Source organism: Rhinolophus sinicus, chromosome 17, assembly GCF_057876585.1.
Source record: "Rhinolophus sinicus isolate RSI-liver-muscle chromosome 17, RSI-T2T, whole genome shotgun sequence".
Lineage (NCBI taxonomy): Eukaryota > Metazoa > Chordata > Mammalia > Chiroptera > Rhinolophidae > Rhinolophus > Rhinolophus sinicus.
The window spans coordinates 54,230,573-54,250,868 of record NC_142517.1 but is presented as its reverse complement, the minus strand read 5'-3'; the positions used below and the strand labels follow the sequence as shown (position 1 = coordinate 54,250,868).

At 34.1% G+C, this 20,296-nt stretch overlaps 1 protein-coding gene across 4 annotated transcripts in view; it reads right to left on the bottom strand.

Annotated features, from left to right (window-relative positions):
- Positions 1-1,092: 1,092 nt before the first annotated feature.
- Positions 1,093-20,296, bottom strand: part of OSTN (osteocrin) — a 288,814-nt gene continuing 269,610 nt past the window's right edge. For all 4 annotated transcript variants that reach the window (XM_074329513.2, XM_074329507.2, XM_019712618.3 and 1 more), the window contains 2 exons: positions 7,710-7,806; positions 1,093-3,854 (listed from right to left, as the gene is read on the bottom strand). In XM_074329513.2, coding sequence (XP_074185614.1) covers positions 7,722-7,806 — 85 coding nt within the window. In that variant the 3' untranslated portion in view covers positions 1,093-3,854; positions 7,710-7,721. The remainder of the gene's footprint in view (positions 3,855-7,709; positions 7,807-20,296) is intronic.

Genomic DNA, 20,296 nt, shown 5'->3' with positions numbered 1-20,296 from the left:
AAACTGTGGCATTTATTTTGCATACTGGTGTGAATAATGACAAATCAGTTGCGTTTTGAATGGCATGTGACAATCAAAATGGCTTTGCAGAGCTGAAGCTGAGAGTGCTGGGTCTATTGTATGCTTTCCGGAAATTCATTGACTACATATAGTTTTGTCCAGTGATGACTATGCTGTTAAGCTATCAATTAAAATATGTTAAAAAGCATCTTGTAAAATTAAAATAAATTATGCTGTCTCAAATTATGTGGAAAATATGCATCCTTGTTTTTGTCTTTTTACAATGCTGCTGGCTATTATCTATTTTCTGTGAATTTGGATAATTATCACTGAAGCCACTACAACCAAATGAATACATTACTAGGGAGCAGAAATACATCATTTATTGGACTCTGGAGAAAGTAGTACTAGCTATCTCAGAGATAGGTGTTAAGAAAACTTTCTTACAGAACAATTCACCTTTTGGTTTCTTAATGCTCATCTCTGCCTCGGCCACATCAGAAACTGTTTGAGACTCTCAGCTGTCTGTAAGAGACTAGACTCAGTGTGCTAAAAAACAACAAACAAAACAAACACTCACTAGCTTTTCCTCGATTGCCCCCCCCACCCCCGCATCTATACATCAAACCGCTCTTGCTTACATCTGAACAAGCTTATTTCATCAATTCAAGGCTGGATATTCCACTTCAATTTTGTCTGTTACCTTTGCTGGCACAGAAACATTGTCAAAGTAACTTTACAAATAAAGAATATTAATGACAAGAATAGCTAGCTGGCCAGATGAGCCTATACTCATTCCCTTACTTCACAACATGGGGGAAATGCATTTTATCTACATAATATTAACTGTGTGGTGCCTAAAAATAAAATGATCTCATAAGATAAAATGAACTGCTTAAAATGAAAAAAAAAAAAATACGTAAAACAGACCAAGTTGAGTAACATGCTTGGAGTGCTATATATGTACTTGTTAGGAGCTCCTCAAATGTACATAGGATTAGTTGCTCAATAGTGCCTGAATGTTCCCATGTATTTACACTACTTGAAAACACAAACATAATAGTATCATAAAGAAAGACAAAAACTTCTGCTTTCATCATCTCATGTTTATTAACTTCGGAGCAATTGAACAATATTCAAGCATTTTGAACCTGCAGGGGTAATGTCACTTAAAAAAGCTTTTGACAGTTCTTCCTTTTAGAAGGACCCATTAAATTACCTCTTAATAAATTGCTTTAAGAAATTTAATTCCCTAAAGCAATCTGTAGATTAAAGGTAGAGTTTGCTATACTTTTTATAGTGTGAGTAAATCTTAAGTCAATGTAACCAGGAATTAACATCCTGTCTTTAAAAAATTGGTTATGTAATTGATGCCAGAACCCAGAAATGCATATTCACAATTTGTTCTGTGAAGTTTCACACAGGAACAAAAGGGCGGGGGGGGGGGGAAGTGAGGGGAGAAGTGATGTATTTCTGTGAAACTAAATGAAAGGTTCCTTCAAGGTCCCATTCATATCTCAATGAAATATAGCTGGATTGTTAATATACAGTACATTGGACAAATAAATGAGATGACTCATCATATTCTTAATAGAAATTAAATCTTAATTTCCTGCTATGTTAAAAGAATGCCCTATTTTAAACTAGTATACTGATGACTTATTTTCTACTCTGTGTAAAGTGGTAAAAATTAAAATACGAAATAAAATAGATACAAATGGAGAAAACACTTTTTTTCTTCATAGAAGTCTTGTGTATATATTATATTATGAGACAAATGCATTACACACTAGAGTATAAATCAATACATTGTGACATCTTTAATTAAATTGGTTGCCATAAGCACAATTCTGAATTTAAAAAAATAAAGCAGATAGGAAATCAATTTGTTCAATCCAACTCAAATCTTTACCATGAGAAAATTTTAGGGTAAAGTAGGTTTGAATACCTTTTGTCCAAGTGTGAAGCAGCAGCCCCTAGTTGGATTAGAAGCTTATAAATATTCAAATGGGAGAAACAGGAACAAAGCACTTCCAAATAATAGGACACATTTCTATAATTCATCAGAAGGTTAGGGGAATGTGGGCAAAAGAAATTATAACTTCTTCTTAAATAATTCTTTCAAATAGTGAGTCTTGCAGCATCTTTGCCCATGTATCACTGCTAACTTTCTAATGTTAAGTTTATAAAAAACAAAATTGGCGAGCTTTCTCAAAATTCGTTTTTCTTTGCTACAGCCCCTCTATCACAATGAAAAGAATCATTCATTTACTGTTTTTTCCTAAACTTAAATTTAAAGATTTCCAGTAGTTGGAAAATTTTTCCCCAAACTAAGAAGTTATATATAAAACTACTCTGTTTTTTGAGTACATACATACTCGTATGTTCATTTTTATGTTTCTCTGAGTTTATTTTATTCTTTCAATTGTACATTTATTCATTCTTAGTTAAGATTAACAACTATCCATTTCTCTCCAGTTCTTCTAACATGAATATATCTTCGTTTAACACTCTTCATTTTTATGCTAAAATAAAACTCTGCTCTCCTGGCCAAACTTTTTTCCTCCCACCTATCAGGTGTATTTGACAGTGATTAGTAGGGTTTAATGAAATGTTTCCCAGAGAATTTATAAACTTCTAACTTATGTCAAATTTTCTGGTCTGAGGAATAAGTTATCTTTGTGTTTTGAAACCATATCTAATACACAATGCTTCAATTACAGTAACATCACAATTATTGCTAAGAACTGAGCTTTCCAGAATATCAAAATTATGTTTTGATAGAGCAACTAAAAATGATTTGAATCATTTTAAAGAAACCATTCTCAAACACATTACACTGTTTAATACCTCATTAAACACAGTATATGAAACAGATTAAACAGTTTCTTAGGTGAGTCAGTAATATCTAAGTGTTTGCTTATTGTACTACGTTAAAATTTACTGTGCTAAAATTATGTGTATGTAACTGGCCCAGACTGCTGTGGTGGTCTACTGCTTGATGATTTTTTACTTCCCTATACACACTTTCATTTTACTTCTGTGTATTGTTATGAGGAGTTGTTCTCCTCCTAACCAGCCACTGCTGCTCTGAATTAACTATCAATTGTAACTTAGAGAAACGGAAAGTTATTAGGGAACATGGGATATCCAAGCTTGACAAATGAGTAGTATCCTTCACTTCTTAATTCTAAGTCAATATTATCTTAACTGCTGGTCTTATCTCAGTTCTTTGGGAGACTAAAATTTATAGACTTAATTACATTTTTCCTTGCTCAGAGATCTTTTTTACCCTCTTATTTCTAAAACTGGGGCTGTGTTTCATTTGGTTGAAACTGACTGAAATTTGAATATAATAAGAGAAGTCTAGTTTCATAATCATTGCCCAAGAGGCCCACAAAGGATAAGAGAGAAGTGAAAGCATTCAGGAGAAAATACACGGCAATGTCTTCCTTGTTCCCCAACAATGAATAAACAGATGGTACCTAAGTTTTATAGAAATGAATCAGTCTTCAGTTATACTTAAACTGCATAAATGCAAGTGGTAAATTCAGAAAGAAGGCATTTCATTACGTTGTATTTTTTGATTGTTTCTTAGAAAAGTAAGGTTTGGGGCCAAGGAACCACATTCCTAAATATCTAAACTATATATTTACAAAATATCCACACACTGAAATGATCTGCATAATTTACTTGAAGCTGTAACAATACTGTGATGTGATGGACCTAAGTTCAAGCTTTGGAAAGGATTTGCAGAAGGCCAGTTCCTTAAAAGTTTAATCATTAAGGAGTGTGAAGAACTTCACTGAAGCATCTTCTGTGTTTCTGTGACATTTCACCCAAGGAAGTCACGTCTGCAAAAACGAAAGTTGAAATTGTTAAAGCTAAGGAGAACTTTGTAGATGAGGGGAAATCCACCAACTTCAGTTGAGAAGAGATAAAACTCTAATTACTGGATGTTTCATGATAGCTTTTATTTATGTGGCATATATTTATTGCAAAGACAATATGCAAAATGATAATTTCTGATCAAAGTGCATTAAAAAGAGCATTTTTAATGTATAAGCTAGGTGCTTGTGCTCAAGCCACACTTCCTTTCTTTGGGTACCTGCTATAATCTATTTCTTTAGAGATTTCAATCTTGATTCAAAGGATGTTGCCATGAAAAACAAACAAAAAAATCTGACTACTACTTTTTATTTATTGTTATGATAACATATTGATATTTATTGTATACTTTGCCCTGTTTAAAGGATCCAACCATACAGTAGCATTTGAACATGATACTTCTGCTATTTGATCGTTACGTTAATTTATTAGAATGAAGGTATGTCAATATTGTTTTAAAATAAAAAATTGTCAGTATAATACAATAGCATATGCCTCACATTATGGAAAATCTTAATGTATATGGCAGCAAAGGGTAGCACAATTACTGGTCACATTTCTATTAAATTTCATCAAGTTGGCATCCTGATTTCAATGGCAGAGACCTAGAACCCATTACATGCATCTACAGAATCTATGAATCCTAGACAAAATACCTCTCTGATTTTGAGTTGCTTAGAACTGAGGCCTATTAACTCAAAGCATTGGTCCAACATATTAATGATTTGAGGAGGACATTGTATAAATATCAAATTATCGTCCTTTCCAAAATACATATCAGGGAAGAGATTAACATTTTTTTTTCTGGAAATTAGATAACACACATCAGCTGTTTCTAGGCTTGACCTCAAACCAAGCAAAACTCCCACAATTAGTACTGGTTTCACTTTTAGTGTGAAAACTTACAGTGAAACCCAGAAGGTGAAAACCCACAGAGAAACCTGCTAGAAAAGAATATACATCTTCTTTCACAGAAGTGAAACAAAGATTTTCATAAGGTCTGAGATACTGCTTTTATTTGTTTTAGAAATGTATAACCAGTGATGTTAGCATAGCAATGACAGATGAGCAGCCAGAAGACCTCATAGGTCATAAAGAGAATGTTGGCCTAGAAGTCCACAGACTTGGTTCTAGATCTTGCTCTGTCTGAATCTGTAAAATTTGGGGCAAATCAATTTCCCCTTATAGTCCCTGTGTTCTCATTTGTTTAAAAAAAAAGGGGGGGGATTGAATTAAATGACATTTTATGTTTTGAATCTGTAATGACATAGTTGCATGCCTGTGTGAACATTACTCAACAGCTCTTATCTATAAAATGATGTACATATTACATCAATTTAATCTAAAGGAACATTGTGACACTAAAGTACAATATACCAAAAAAATAATATTGAAAACTTGAATGGAAAATAGAAATATATTTTTATGGCTTTTATTATTCATAAACTATAAAACATGAAGCTTCACATGAGGAAGTGAAAATATCTGAGAAATCTTGGTGATGGTGGCAGGAAATAAAGAATAGAAACACAATGGTTGAGTAGGTGAACCCACAATGATTGACAAAAGGGAAAGAGAAAACACACGATTTTAATTCTTTTCTAAACTTATTTTTTCACAGTATTACTATCTGAAGATTTTAATAATAAGGGCAGTGATTGCCATGATACTAAACAAAGTCTGTTATGTGAAGGACATAATATGAATTTGGATTTTACCCAACAGTGAGTCTGTAAACATTATATTAATTCAAGTTCCTTTCAGAGTTTAGTAGCTATCTGGAGTTGTTTAAGCCTAAAATTTCATATGAAATTTTATATGAAAAATGAGTTTCCCATATGATATTTTCTTATCATAACCTGTTTTGGTTGAATTCAAAAACACTAAAAGGAGTGATGATCAAGGATGGTAAAGGTGATAGGGTGCATGTGGAAACCAATCAGACAATTATTTTAATCTCAGTGTCATAACTTTCTCAGTACATCAAGAAATTGGAGGATTGTGTCTCTGATTTGAAGGAGTTACTTGATTTTTAATAACAGTTCTTACTCAAATATAATATAGTGATTTTTTAAACAACCTTGAAGAGTTACCATTCTTGGTAATTTGCTAGATATAAAGAAAGTTCAATATGCAATTTGAAGATGGTGCTGCTCAAAAGGCAGTGTTCTTGGCAGTATTCGGTAAGTTCTCCTATATTTATGGGAACACACAGTAACTGCATAACTTCATTAATCAATGACACCAGAGAAAAAGAAAGTTCAGGTAAAATACTGACTTCTCATTACAGTTGAGAGCATTTGATGAAGAGAAAAAAAAATGGCATGATTTAAAATAAATTAGAAGAGGTTCAGGGTAAGGTGATGCTTCTTGGAGTTTTCTCTTCTACTGTCTGAAGTGGTCAAAGTAGTTTCAATTTATCTTATGTGTTTGGAAGGGAAGATATACCCCCTCTAAGCTCTATTGGGAGAAAATACATAGCTTAGATTTTATATTCAACAAACCACTTAGTGTTTAAAACATATAATGTGTATGATTAAGTAAATTGCTTAAAATAAGGCTCAGAATTTAAGCTTTCTGGATTTGAATTCTACTTGCATTACTTACTAGCTGTGTGGCATTGTAAGTTAATAACTCCAGGCTTTCCACGTATTAGTATAAAAATAACTAATGATTGTTGAGTACTTAACACATGTCCAGCACTATTCTAAGTGCTTAATGTCTTTCAATTCAATTAGACCTCACAACAATGTAATTGTGGTAAAAATTATTATTATTCTCATTTTTATGGAGGGAGATTTCAGAATTTAAGCAAGGTCCCACAGCTAACCAATGATCTGAGTTTTAGATGACCTGGGACTTGATCCATAAAGCCTGATCTCCTTAAGTGTCACTTTCACTGCTTTTACTATACTACTTAGCTTAAAATTTCCCATGAAAATTCATACAAAAAAATTAGTTTCCTGTATGATATTTTCTTATTATAACCAGTTTTGGTTGAATTCAGAAGCACTTAACGGGGTGATAATCAAGGGTGGTAAAGATGATAGTAATTGGAGACAGTAACAGTAATTGGAGATAGTAATAGTATCTACTTTATAGGACAGAATGATTAAATGAAGCAATGCATATATAGCAGTAAGCATAGGGCCCAGCACAGAGTAAATTTTCACAACTGTAATATAAGGTGATATCACTTGTATGTATTGTGTGTCCAAAACATTCTAGGACTAGTATAAGCATCTAATTTGATCTTCACAATAACACTATGTTATTACTTAAATGTACAAGCTGTAGAAAAATAAGGTATCTTGATGGAAACAAGATAATGAATGACAGAACCAGGATTTGGATTAGGTGCTCTGACTCCATGGCTAATACTCTGTCTGTTACACCATTCTCTCTTTTATGTTCCACGTTATCATAATTTTGGTAATGTTATTGGCAACAAAATGCTGTGTGCCACTTAAATGTGTCTTCTTCACAATAGAGGGATTACTACATATTTATGTATATCTGTGAAGATGATTTATTATGTTAATTAGATTTTTAAACTTTATTTGCATATTAATATTAATAATTATATAAGAGTCTGAGAGAACAACTAAATTGCTTTTTAGGGTGAAGTGGATCTTGCTTCTTTAATGTCATTTAAATTACTTAGCATCAATATACTAATTGAGTACAGTAATGTTTAAGAATGTGAATTTATAAGCTAGGAAATCAAAGGGGGATTTATAATCCAAGATGGATCAATTAACACATTGTGAAATGCTAATCAAAAGCCTACATGTATTGTTATTTATTCAAATTGTACTCACGATTGGAATCAATTAGCCTCTGGAATTTGAAAACCGGTTGCCACCAATCCGATCCACAGGGGTACCAAATCGCCTTTTTGGATGATCTGCAGCTTTCCTGAGACAAACCGAGGAGAACATTTTTAAGCTAAAGTCCAAGTTATCCATCATTTCTTTTGCTTTTTTATTTCATGCAGATCTGGGGCTTGCTTTGGGAGTTGGAGTGACCATGATAGTTATCAGTCATCAGCACCCACTATGTTCCAGACACTCTCTCATCCCTTCTGCATCTGCTGCCCAAGTAGGTATTGCTACCTCCATTTTACATCTGAGGAAAGTGAGTCTTAGAGAAATTAAGTAACTTATCCAAAAATCAAGTTGTCTAGATGAAAAGCCAGCTCTTAGCAGCATACCAATCTACTAAGTGGTAAGTCCCTTTCCCCTCTTCAGATTTTGGTGTATTTTCTGGTAATTGCGGAAGACTGCACTAGATCTGTGGTTTTCCCCAACCTCTGCCTCAGAATGGTTCTATTGGGAAAGGATGGTGGTGAGAGAGGAAAGGGTGCTGATGCCAAGACTGATTGTGGAATAGTGTGCCTTTCGTGTCTTCACTCAGATTTCACCTAGAGAAGCTTTGTGTGTGATGGGCTATTTGTTATATATTCTCTGTGTCAAATATTGTTTTGGAAAAAAACACTTTATTATTAAAATGAAGTTAAAAAAAATCCTACAGGAGGGCTTATAGCTTGTATGCACTATATAAATTATTCCTTTTAAAAGAAGAGACATTTGAATTTGATTTGTTATTGCCAATTACTTAGTGCTATCAAATCAAAATTTTAACAGGGGAGGTCTCAGAACTTTGAATGCATAATGTTCACTGGCTTGGAGCTAAGAGAAGTTTTGAGTCTTCTTAATGAAGATAGAGATTGGTAGGAGAAGCTAAGAAGCCTATGCAAATAAGTGATTCATCTCAGTTAAAGATAATTGACTTATAGATTTGTTAGGCTTTTTATTGACATAATAGACATGCAGAAAAGAGGACATAAGTGAACGATATTAGACGTATGCTGATTACAAATGCAATAAGTGCCCGGCTCAAGAAACAGAACATTATCAGCAGTCAAACCCTTTTGGAATGGAACACAGTTTTAAAGGTTATTCTCCTACCAAATGTCAGAATTTCTGATTCAATTTTTTGACCAGCAATGATGCAGCTCATCACTTGAACATCTCAGTGATAGAGGACAAGTCAGAAGACAACTTGGTCAATTTTCAACAGCTTAAAGTGTTAAACAAGATTTGTTTCACATTTTCAACAGCTTCTTTAGTTATTTTCTAATTTCATTATATTGTCAATATACACCACACAATTTATACACACACACAAAAAATGAATGAAAACCAGAGTATCTACAATTTGTTTTTCCTATTATCATTTACTATATACCTACTGTGTATAGACGTGTGTGTGTGTGTGTGTGTGTGTGTGTGTGTGTGTTGCTGTCTTGGGATCAATAAGTCAGAAATAAGTCTTTACTTTCAAAACCCTATAATTAAGTAATTGGTAACAATTTAATGCAAATAGTAGAGAAAAAAATTCTCTCATTTTTCTTTTCTTTTTTTTTTTTTTTTAAAGATTTTATTGGGGGAAGGGGAACAGGACTTTATTGGGGAACAATGGTCAAGTTGTTGTTCTTTCAGTCTTAGTTGTGGAGGGCGCAGCTCAGCTCCAGGTCCAGTTGCCGTTGCTAGTTGCAGGGGGCGCAGCCCACCATCCCTTGCGGGAGTCGAACCGGCAACCTTGTGGTTGAGAGGACAGGCTCCAACCAACTGAGCCATCCGGGAGCTCAGCGGCAGCTCAGCTCAAGGTGCCGTGTTCAATTTTAGTTGCAGGGGGCGCTGCCCACCATCCCTTGCGGGACTCAAGGAATTGAACTGGCAACCTTGTGGTTGAGAGCCCGCGCTCCAACCAACAACTGAGCCATCCGGGAGGCAGCTCAGCTCAAGGTGCCGTGTTCAATCTTAGTTGCAGGGGGCAGAGCCCACCATCCCTTGCGGGACTCGAGGAATTGAACTGGCAACCTTGTGGTTGAGAGCCCACTGGCCCATGTGGGAATCGAACCGGCAGCCTTCGGAGTTAGGAGCACGGAGCTCTAACCGCCTGAGCCACCGGGCCGGCCCCTCTCATTTTTCTTGATGTCAAGTTTTTACCTTAACTACCAGGTCTTATTAATGTTCCACATATGACTATTAGGTAAGTAATTTATTTTAAAAGCTCTGAAAAGTATAGAAAACAATGGAAACCTTTTTTTCTATATCTTGCACATAGAAAATTCTATAAACATTGCTTAATTCTAATTAAGGCAATTAATTTGAAGGTCATAATTATTACTTAATGCTTTCTATATACCAGGCACTATACTTAGTGCTGTGTATACAATATTGATAAAAGTAGGCATTGAACCTGATATAGAGCTTACTTTCAAATGATATTATAAAAATAGGGCCATTTTATGTTTTTTTTCCCAAATCCAATCTTCTTTTCTGCTGATTCATTTGCATCTTCCTACTTAGGTTAGCTTTTAGTTTTGCTACCCAATGCAGAGAGCATTGTAAGTATGATCCTATTAGACTGTCTCCTAGACACCAGCTTAATTCATTGGGGAAAATCTGGAAAAAATATTTAGTGCTTATACTTAACTTATCCATAACTCTGCCTCTATTCTTTAGATTTTTGAAAAACACACTCTATTAAGTGGTACCTGTTAATTGCACTTTTGGATTTCTTGATAATAAATTAACTGTATTTTTCAACTTGATAACCAATTGGGAAACGTTATCAGTAAAATCAACATAAAATTAGTGGTCAAGAGTGACATGGAGCTATGCATATCAGTTGTGCTTTAGATCTACTGATATAATTAGAAATAATGAGAAAAAAAGTCTTCTTTATATTTTTTATTATTTTTACTCACTTACGTAAATTTATAGACTCTTAAACAGTTATTTTCCTTGTGGTAGTCTGAATAATACCTCTTCTCCAATGGCTATCCATGTTATAATTCAGAGAATCTTTAAATATGTCACTTTACATGGCAAAAGGGACATTGCAGAGAATATTAATAAAGACCTTGAGATAAAATGATTGTCCTAATTCTTTCAGTGGGCCCAATCTAGTCCCGGGAGTCCTTAAAAGTGGAAGCTGACTGAAGAAGTGTGGGTCAGGCAGCTGCTACTATCTGAGGAGGCCTTAACCCCCCATTGCTGCCCTGGAGGACGGAGGAAAGAGTCAGGAATCAAGGAATGCTGTGGCCTCTATAAGTTCTCAAAAGAAAATGGGGACCTCAGTCCTACAACGGAAAGAAACTGAATTCTGCCAACGACTTGAATGAACAGGAAATAAATTCTCCCCTAGAGCCTCTAATAAGGGCTGCCAACCTCTTGACGTCCTCTGTATTCTGCTGGCAGACCAAGCAAAAGAGAGAGCACAGAATTGCACACAGAAGGAATTTTAGAGGCCACCCTTTGGCTAGTAATCAATCAATGCCCCTAATTGAAAAGGAGACTGGAAAAAGTTTTCTAGAATGATATATGTTGACAAGAGAGGATATACTGGACTTCTGACCTACACATTTGTAAGATAATACATTTATGCTGTTTTAAGTCCAGAGGTTTGTGGTAATTTATTACCATAGCAATAAAAAATGAATACGTTGTCTTTAAGATTTAGGGCTGCTATGTGTAATGTGGTTAATATGTAAAAAAAAAAAAAAAAAAAAGAAAGAAAAAAAAGTGATTTTTATTTCTTTAACTCTTAAAATTCCTTCACTGACTACCACCATTATAACTCCAGGAGAGGGTAAGTTGGAAGCCACCGCAGGATAGAGGAGAGGGCTCAGGGAAGTCCCAGACAAATGGAAAAAGGAAGTAGGAAACCAGCCCCTTTCAGATGTTGAAAGGATTGGTGAGAAGAGAAAGGCAATGGCACCTGGGAGAAAAAGTAGTGCCACATGTATGTACTGACCTCCCAAAGCTCCTGTGGAATGGGTGGTGTCATGAAAAACAATCTTTTTACTTTTAAAAGAGAAGTATGATAGTCTCATGCATCATTTTAAATTTAAACATAACATTTATTGATCCATACTACCAATGTATTTTTTTCAAAAATGAAGGCAAAATAAGTGAAAATAGCATTTTTGTTTCTTTACTACAGTTCTTTTCCTGTTCAAGTAAATGAGAGGCAGTTGTGGTATGGTGGAAAGCAAAGTAAACTCTCTTTTTCTGTCCTTATTCTCTTGTTCCCTGTTCTTTCCTCCTTTTCTTTCCCCAAGAATTTATCCAAAAAGTATTAGGAGACAAGAGATGGTACACTTGGATGCTATGAGTCTTCTACTTATGATAGTGTGCAAGTCTGTTATCACTCTGAGCTTCTCTTTCCTTTCAAATAAAATTCAGATAACACCCACTCTGTCTCTCTTCTGTAGCTGTTCATTCATTTAACACACTTCTTTGTTATGTAATATTTAATTGTTTTATGCATAATCGTATGTAATTTGTTCTCCGCACTGAAGATACAGTGGTCAAGAAGACATATATTAGTTTATAAAAACCACATTTTACGTGAAACAAGCTATGAAGTAACACACCTGAAAACATTTTAACTGATTTTATTTTATTCTTTCCTATCAGTCTAGTGCAGTGGTTTTCAAACTATGAATATTTGTGGCTTAACTATTTCCACAAATAAAAGTTTTATAACAGAGACCAATATCTAAAAAGTTAAGTGAAGGATTGTCTCCTAAGTAAAGGAGTACCCCACCTTCCCCAAATATGGTGGCTCCTGAAAGAGCTTTCAGGAACACTTAAAGATCTTTAGAGCAGAGTTTGAAAACCACTGGTCAATGGACAGAGCACTAGGTCATGAATGCTTTTATTCTAGCAATAGATCCATAATTACTTTGATTCATTTTATCAAATTTTGGATTGGTTGCAAATGCTCACAGTTATATTGAAATCAAATAAGAAAAACAAAACAAATATCTATGGAAAAATCCACTCAGTATTCAGTTTTTAGCACTAACAGAAAAATGAAAAACAATTATTTATTAACGTAAAGAAACCAAAAAGTGATCATAGCTCAGTAAGTTAAATAAATTCTGTACAGTCAGTATCCATTCAGATGTAAAATGGCAAACTAATATCTATCTTAGCATTTTTGCTGATATGAAATATATATAACAGTACTACATTGAATAACACATACACTGACAAGAATACACAGTGTATAAAACATAAATGTTAAGATAGAGAAATATTCTTAAGACCAAAAAGGAAAACTGTACTTTCTGACTATCTAGTCCCTCTTGTGACAAAATAATGGTATGACATGCCTTATATTATATATCTATTTAACCCAATCCACCTTTTCCATTCTAAAATATTCTGAAAGTAGTTTAAGGATACAGACTGTATGCCAAACTAATATAAAGAAAATGGATGCTTATTTTAAATATAACTTTGAACTTCACACTAAAATATAGATTTCCTGTGCCGAAGAGGATTTTCTTTAAAATGTATATTCTTTGATAATTCCATTTCTGAAAATGTTTTACATCCTAAAACAACAGTTAAGAAAATTGTATTTAAATTTTGGAGAATCACTTCACACATACAAAGAGTGTATAAAGTTATCCATGTTCAGTTTAAAGAAAAATAAAATGAACATTCCTATTGGCAACATCAAATTAAAAGAGATTATTACCAGTACTTTAGAAGCCCCCTGTGTTCCCTCTCCCAAATTGCATGCACTCCATTCATGGCTCAGTCCCAGAGGTAATATGTAGACTGAATTTTGGTCTAATAATTCCTTTGATTTCCAGATAACCAATATGTATTCTTCAAAACTCTCTTGTTTAGTTTAGATCAGGGGTGTCCAAACTGCGGCCCGCGGGCCAACTGTGGCCCATGATCCATTGTTAATTGGCCCGCAGCAAATTCCAAAAATATATTTAGTTTACTTAAATAAACCAGGTGAGGCAATAGGTACTTCACCTCGAGTGAGCGGCCCAGCTGTTTGTGTATTTTACCGCATATGGCCCTTGGTGAAAAACGTTGAAAAAAGTTTGGACACCCCTGGTTTAGATGGTCCTAGAATTTTATTTAAAAGGTATCATGTATGAATTTTTCCTGATTTCTTTTAGCAAATATTATGTATTTTGAGATTTGTTTATGTTTGACTTGCATAGCTGCTGTTGCTTTATTTTTACTGCTGTGTAATTATTTCATTGTATGAATATACACCAGTTTATACATTCTATGGTGGATGAAAATTTGAGATATTTATTTTTTTTCTTGTTATTGTTATGTACTGTTCAGCTGAGAATGTTGTTACACATATCTATAGTACACACTTACGGATTTCATTACAGTATATTTTTTGGAGTAGAATTACTAGCTATGCCTGTACTTAATTTTATTATATAGTGCCAGATTGTTTTCCAAATTGTGCCAATTTACACATCCAAGAGCAGAGTATGAGAGTTCCGATTGTTTCAAATCTACTCCAAACCTTGTACTCTGGATTTTTAATTTTGTCAATCTCATGTTTTGGTAATCTAATCATATCTCCTTGTGGATTTAATTTGCTTACCATGAATAGTAATGGAGTTGCTCACTTTTTCATTTGTTTATTGGTCACTTGGATTTCTTCTTTTGGAAATGCCTGTTCAGGTGTGTTGCCTAGTTTTTCTACAGGTTTTTCTTTTAATTATTGATTTGTAGGAGGGTTTCACATACTGTGAATATTAGATTGTCAGTTATAGGCAAACATCTTTTCCTATTTCTGGTTACTCTTCGTTATTGCGACTTTTACAAAGATCTTTAATGTTCTTAAATTTATCAATAATTTTACATTTTATTTATTAAATCATCTCTATTCCAATGTTATGAAAATACTCTCCTATGTCACCCTAAAATCTTTTCGAGGTTTGTCTTTCACATTTACATTTTTAACCCTTTTGAAATTATTTTTTTATTTATGGGGTAAGACAGGAGTCATGTTTCTTTTTTTTTCTATATCCATACATAGTTACTTAAAAATTTAGATTTAGCTTGTCAAGTTTAATGGGAAATCATTTGGCAGTTTTATTTGGGTTTTAAATTAAATCTAAGGCATAAATCAACTTGGAGAGAACTGATATCTTTATAATATTGAATCTTACTATCCAAGATCATTTATTTAAGTTGTCTTTAATGCTTTCTCATACAATTTTATAATTTTCTCCATAAACACTTCCCATAGTTTATTGGGTTTGTTGTTGTTTGTGATCTCATTTAAGAATATGTGCTATAAGCTTTTTAATACGTGTCCCTTACTAGGTTTTAAAAAAGTTTCTTTCTGTTGTTAGTTTACTGGTGATTTCAATCATGAATAGATGTTTAATTTTATTCAATGCTTTTTCTGCATCTATTCTGATGATATGGCTTTATTTCTTCAACTGCTTAACTCTATTGACTTTCTAAAGCAAGTCACCCTTATACTGTATTTTTTGATAAACCCAACGTGATAATGGAGTATAATCTTTTTATACATTACTGAAACTGTTAGCTAATTATTTTGGTAGGAATTAGAATCTGTAGTCATTAATAAAGTTGTCCTGTAATTTTCTTTTTCAGTCTGTCCGTATATGGTTTTGGTGTCCAGATAATGCTATTCTCATGAAATGACGTGAGGACTGCACCTTCTTTTTTGGTTATCCCTTTGGTATTTATTTAACTATATCATGGTCAGAGAACATATTCTGTATGATAAGCCTTTACACATTTTAAAGCTTATTGTGTTGACAGACATTTCATTAATTTTAATAATTGTTTCATGTCAACTTATTTTTTCCTATAATTATTGATACACCACAACTCTTATTGATCCTGCTTATGGTTTTGAGTTCCAAGGAAAGAAACCTGGCAATTAGGGCATGGAGAATATTCCCTAAAAATATAGTCTGTATTGTTGCTACATCTTAAAGGGGAAATAAAACGATTGGTCCCTTTCAAGACGGGGCCAAAATATAGCTTTACTGACATTGAGTAATATGAAAAAAAGGGAGACTATGGTAATGGTTAATGGAAGATGTTCTTTTAAATCATTCCATAATTTAGATTAAAACATGCAATTAATTCATTAATTTATACAATTTATAAATGCAATAAAGCTTAGATGAGTATAGTAGTCAGGCTCGAGTAGTTCTACCATAATGCAGTCTTCTTTCAGATTTAAACAGAATTGATCTCTGTAACCAACAGCATATTGTGGAAATGACTGATGATGTGTGACTTCCAAGCCTAAGTAATAAAAAATATTGCAACTGCTGCCTTGCTTTGTTGGATCACTTACTCACTCTAGGGGAAGTAAGCTTCCATTTCCTAAAAACACTTTCACAGCCCTATAGAGAGGTTTATATGGCAATGAACTCAGGCCTCCTGCCAGCAGTGAGTGAGGAACTGAGACTTCCTGCTGTCAGCCATGCAGTGGGCCATTTTGGAAATGGATATCCTCAGCCCTGGTATAGCCTTCAGTTGACAGAAGCCCTAGCCAACTTTTTCACTGTATCCTTCGAGAGACCCTGAGCCAGGAGCACTCAGCAAGGTTTTTATGGCTTTCTGATGCACAGAAACTGTGTGAGAACACAAACGTTTATTTTTGTCTTATGCTGCTAAATTTTGGGCAACTTGTTTGCATAATAATACATATTTAATACAGTGAAATTTGAAGTGCTGTGGGATTCCATAAGAGAAGAGATCACACCCAATTTGGGGGTTCCAGGAAGAATTTACAGAGCATGTAGAAACAATAAAACAAATGGTGACCCCCTGAATCCTGCAATCTTGGTTATCATAATTTAAAAAAGTATAGAATTAAGAAATGGCTTTAGGAAGACAGAACTGTATGAGCTTGGAAGGACTGATATGTGAGGACAGACTAAACAGAAGGATTCAACAAGGCCTTGTAAAAAATGAAAAGGGAAATCATCAAAGTCCACAGAGTCATGTCTACATTTAAAAGAGACAATTAAGCTTCCAAATTCAAATTACAGAATGTTAGAATGAAGGACCACATTAAGTTTGAGTGATGATATTTTTGGAAGCCAATATACAATGTCTTTTTATCTGAACTCCACATTCAGAAACAATAGAGAAATAAGATATGAGTGATCAATGCATAGAAATCAACATGTTATTTTGATCAATCTGAGTGTAGAACATGACTTTAATCCTTGTTTAAAAGGACTTCCTTACATTTCCTCCTGAGATAGGATAGACTTACATGAATAGTCATAGTTATCCAATAAAAACAGGAAGAAAGGGGATGAGCTGAGCATGCTCAGTTGTTCCTCCCTGGGAAGGAGCGAATAAGAAGGTGGGGCAAGATACCAGTCTTCCCCTAACTGGAGCTCCTTTACATGGGAATATGAGACTGGGAAATACAAGGCTTAATAAATAGGATACATTTAGAATGATGAAAGAAAGTACTATTTCATAAGGAGAAAGTGGACTTATGACTGGGAATTCTATTTCAAAAGTAGTAATTCAATTTTAAACAAATTCCATTAAATTTATGATGATGGTTCTGACTAGACATGTTGTCAGCTTCTAAAGTATTATCCGTAGGAATGAGCCATATGAACAATCATTGAGAAACAAGCCATTAGTGCTAGAATTAAATAATGAAATATAAAGGGTTTAGTGTAAAGTAACCCAGGCATGTTTAATTTAAAAACTGCTGTAGATCTGTAGGATAGGAAAGAGAAAATCTTCATTTGTTTGGCTCATGAACCTCTTTGAGAATCTAATGAAACTTTTAAACTTCTATCTACGAAATGGATTTACACAAAAATGTCCTCTAGTATTTTCTTTTGTGGGGAGTGGGTCATGCAAATGTCAAAGCAATATACGGAATCAAGTATTATCCTTCTGGGGGAAGAGTTTTAAACCTTCATGTAGGAATAGGGAGGGTAGGGAGAAGAAACAAAGGAACTTTCTCATTCTGTGATGTTGAGCTAGGGTGGGGAGAGGCAAGCAATAAAGAGCTATTACTATGAAAAATGGCCTAAGATCATTTTCCTCAAGGGAATTTCCTTCCTATGGTATAGCCAGACTTTTCAGCTAGGAGGAAGGAAGCATGGAAATAGGGCATCATATTCTGAATCATTTTTCTGCGTTTCTCACTCAGAAATGGGGCCATATTGAACTACCTTACCCTCTTTGACCATTACCAAATAGCTGGAAAGAAACAGCAAAAATCATGAGATACTCAGAGTGGCCGCGGTCTGTGGCATTGCTTCACAATGAACTAGAAAGGAAAATGGCAAGCTAAGATTTTTACCTTTAATCTTTGGGGCTGTCATCAAGAAGGGCAATCATATCTGACAGAGTGAAGCTCAGACTACTATTCCCAATGTTGTCTGAACTTCATGTCTGGCTTAGGATAGAAACATATATATCATTGGTACAGTTTTTCCAAAACTATTTATTCAGTGCATTCATTCTGATGAATCTCACTGTTCCTTGACTGGGACAAGTGCCTTATTCACCCACAACATTAATTTCTTTATTAGAAGCAGCTTAGTAAAGTGAAAGTCATTGGACTTACAGTTAAGCAATCTGATGTTCTAGCTAGGTCATCTCAGGGAAATCATTTTCTCTCTCTGAAAATATACCAATAAAATGAGATAATATCTTTTTAGGGTATTATAAGAATTTAAAAAATTACAACAGAATGTTAAAATGGGATTATATCTTACTTTTGGTTGTGGTGTTCAAAAAGCTGAGGGGGGATAAAAGAGTGGGATTTCCTTTTGTTTTCCAAAGTGAGGTGTTAGACTTATACGATATTTGCAAAAGAGGTTGCTACAAAATGGTTTTTCCAATTTTAATCCAATAAAAGGATTGATGTTGATTGGGTGAAGGAGAAGCACCTTTGAAGCACCTGCCTTTGTTTTTATCCAAGAAATAGGAAACAACTCCTACTGAATGGATTTGAAAGCATGTGGGTGAAGATAAAATTATTTTCTGATTATATCCTTTTCTTTCAGTTTAGTGGTTATAATATCAATGTTATGGAACACAGTGTTTATTGACCTGAATCTATGGAATGTGTGTATTTGTGTTAGGTATCTTCCATCAGCTCCCCAGATCCTCTCTCTGCCTTTTCTCACCCCACTTTCAGTCTGGGAAGCTAACTTCTCTGGATCACAGAAAATTTCCTGAGCTCGCTGCCTTTGGTTTGGTACAGGCAATGGGTGGCCTTGGCAGGAAAAACTAAAAAGGTGACAAGAAGTGAGGTAAGAATAATTTTCCCCTGACTCCTTCCTTACGAGATGACTGTCCTCTGACCCAAGGTCACTGCTCCGCTCAATGTATCTGACTTCTCAGACCAGGGCCCCAGGCTGTTGTGCCATCCATTATGATTTGTCTATATCCAGTTTTCTGCAAATAGTCTTGCTGTGAATAAACCCTTCTCAAATTTTCCTATTTCAAATGTACTGCCTGTTTCCTGGGCACCGTGACTGACATGGTGACATTACCTGCTTTGCCAATCTCAAAGTGTTAATAGGATAATTAAAGCTATAACAGTTGTGAAAATGTTTCTGTTAATTAAATGCAAATATAAAGTATTATTATTGTTGTTATTGTTTTTGCAAGGTATTTTCCATGTTATGTGAAGGAGGGAGGTAAGAAGACATGCTTTAGAAAAATTCCAGGCAAATTATCAACATCTTCTAATATTAATGGCTAGTAGATACTATTTTGTCAGGAATATCATCATATCTGTTTCCTTGTATTTGCGTAAATAGGATGACCATTCATTAACTTCAGGCTATAAACAAGTGAATGGAATGAAGAAAATATTTGGGACTTTGAAGCATAGTTGAGTTAACTTTACCCTGAGAGTTGAAGTAATTTGCACATCCATCTGAAACTGAAGCAAGTGTCATATTCAGATGAAAAAATATATATTAATAATTAAAAATATATTAATAATATAAAATGGAAAACAGTAGATGGTACTTTGTTCATTTTAATATAGCTGATGTAGACTTTGCCTTGTTTAACTGTTTATGTTTGTTTTCATTTTTATTTCCCCCAGCTGTTCATTCCTTCTTCCATTTTCATCTCTTATGGACCTTTTCAAAAGCAGAGTTTAAAATTTTTCTTTTCTGAATATTTTATAGTAACTGAAAACAAAACAATGCATTTCATATGCTTGAGTCTCAGAGTTTTAAAATTTGGACTTATGTACCATTGTAATTCAGGAATCCATGATTGTGGATGAGAAAATGTTGTATCTTTTGTTTCATTGCACTCTAATTGAAATACAGCATTTGCTTTAATTATGAAGGTAGAGAATAAATCAAAATAGTATTAGTAATACCTAGACCTCTGTGACAAATAAAAACCACAGATACATTCAGATCACATTTTCATCATTGCAGATACTTTGAAATTGTTTTTATGTTCAGTACTATTTGAAATTGTTTTTACCCCCATCTCTTAGATCTTATTTTATGTATTAATAAAGGAGCATATATATTGTCATATTACAAATT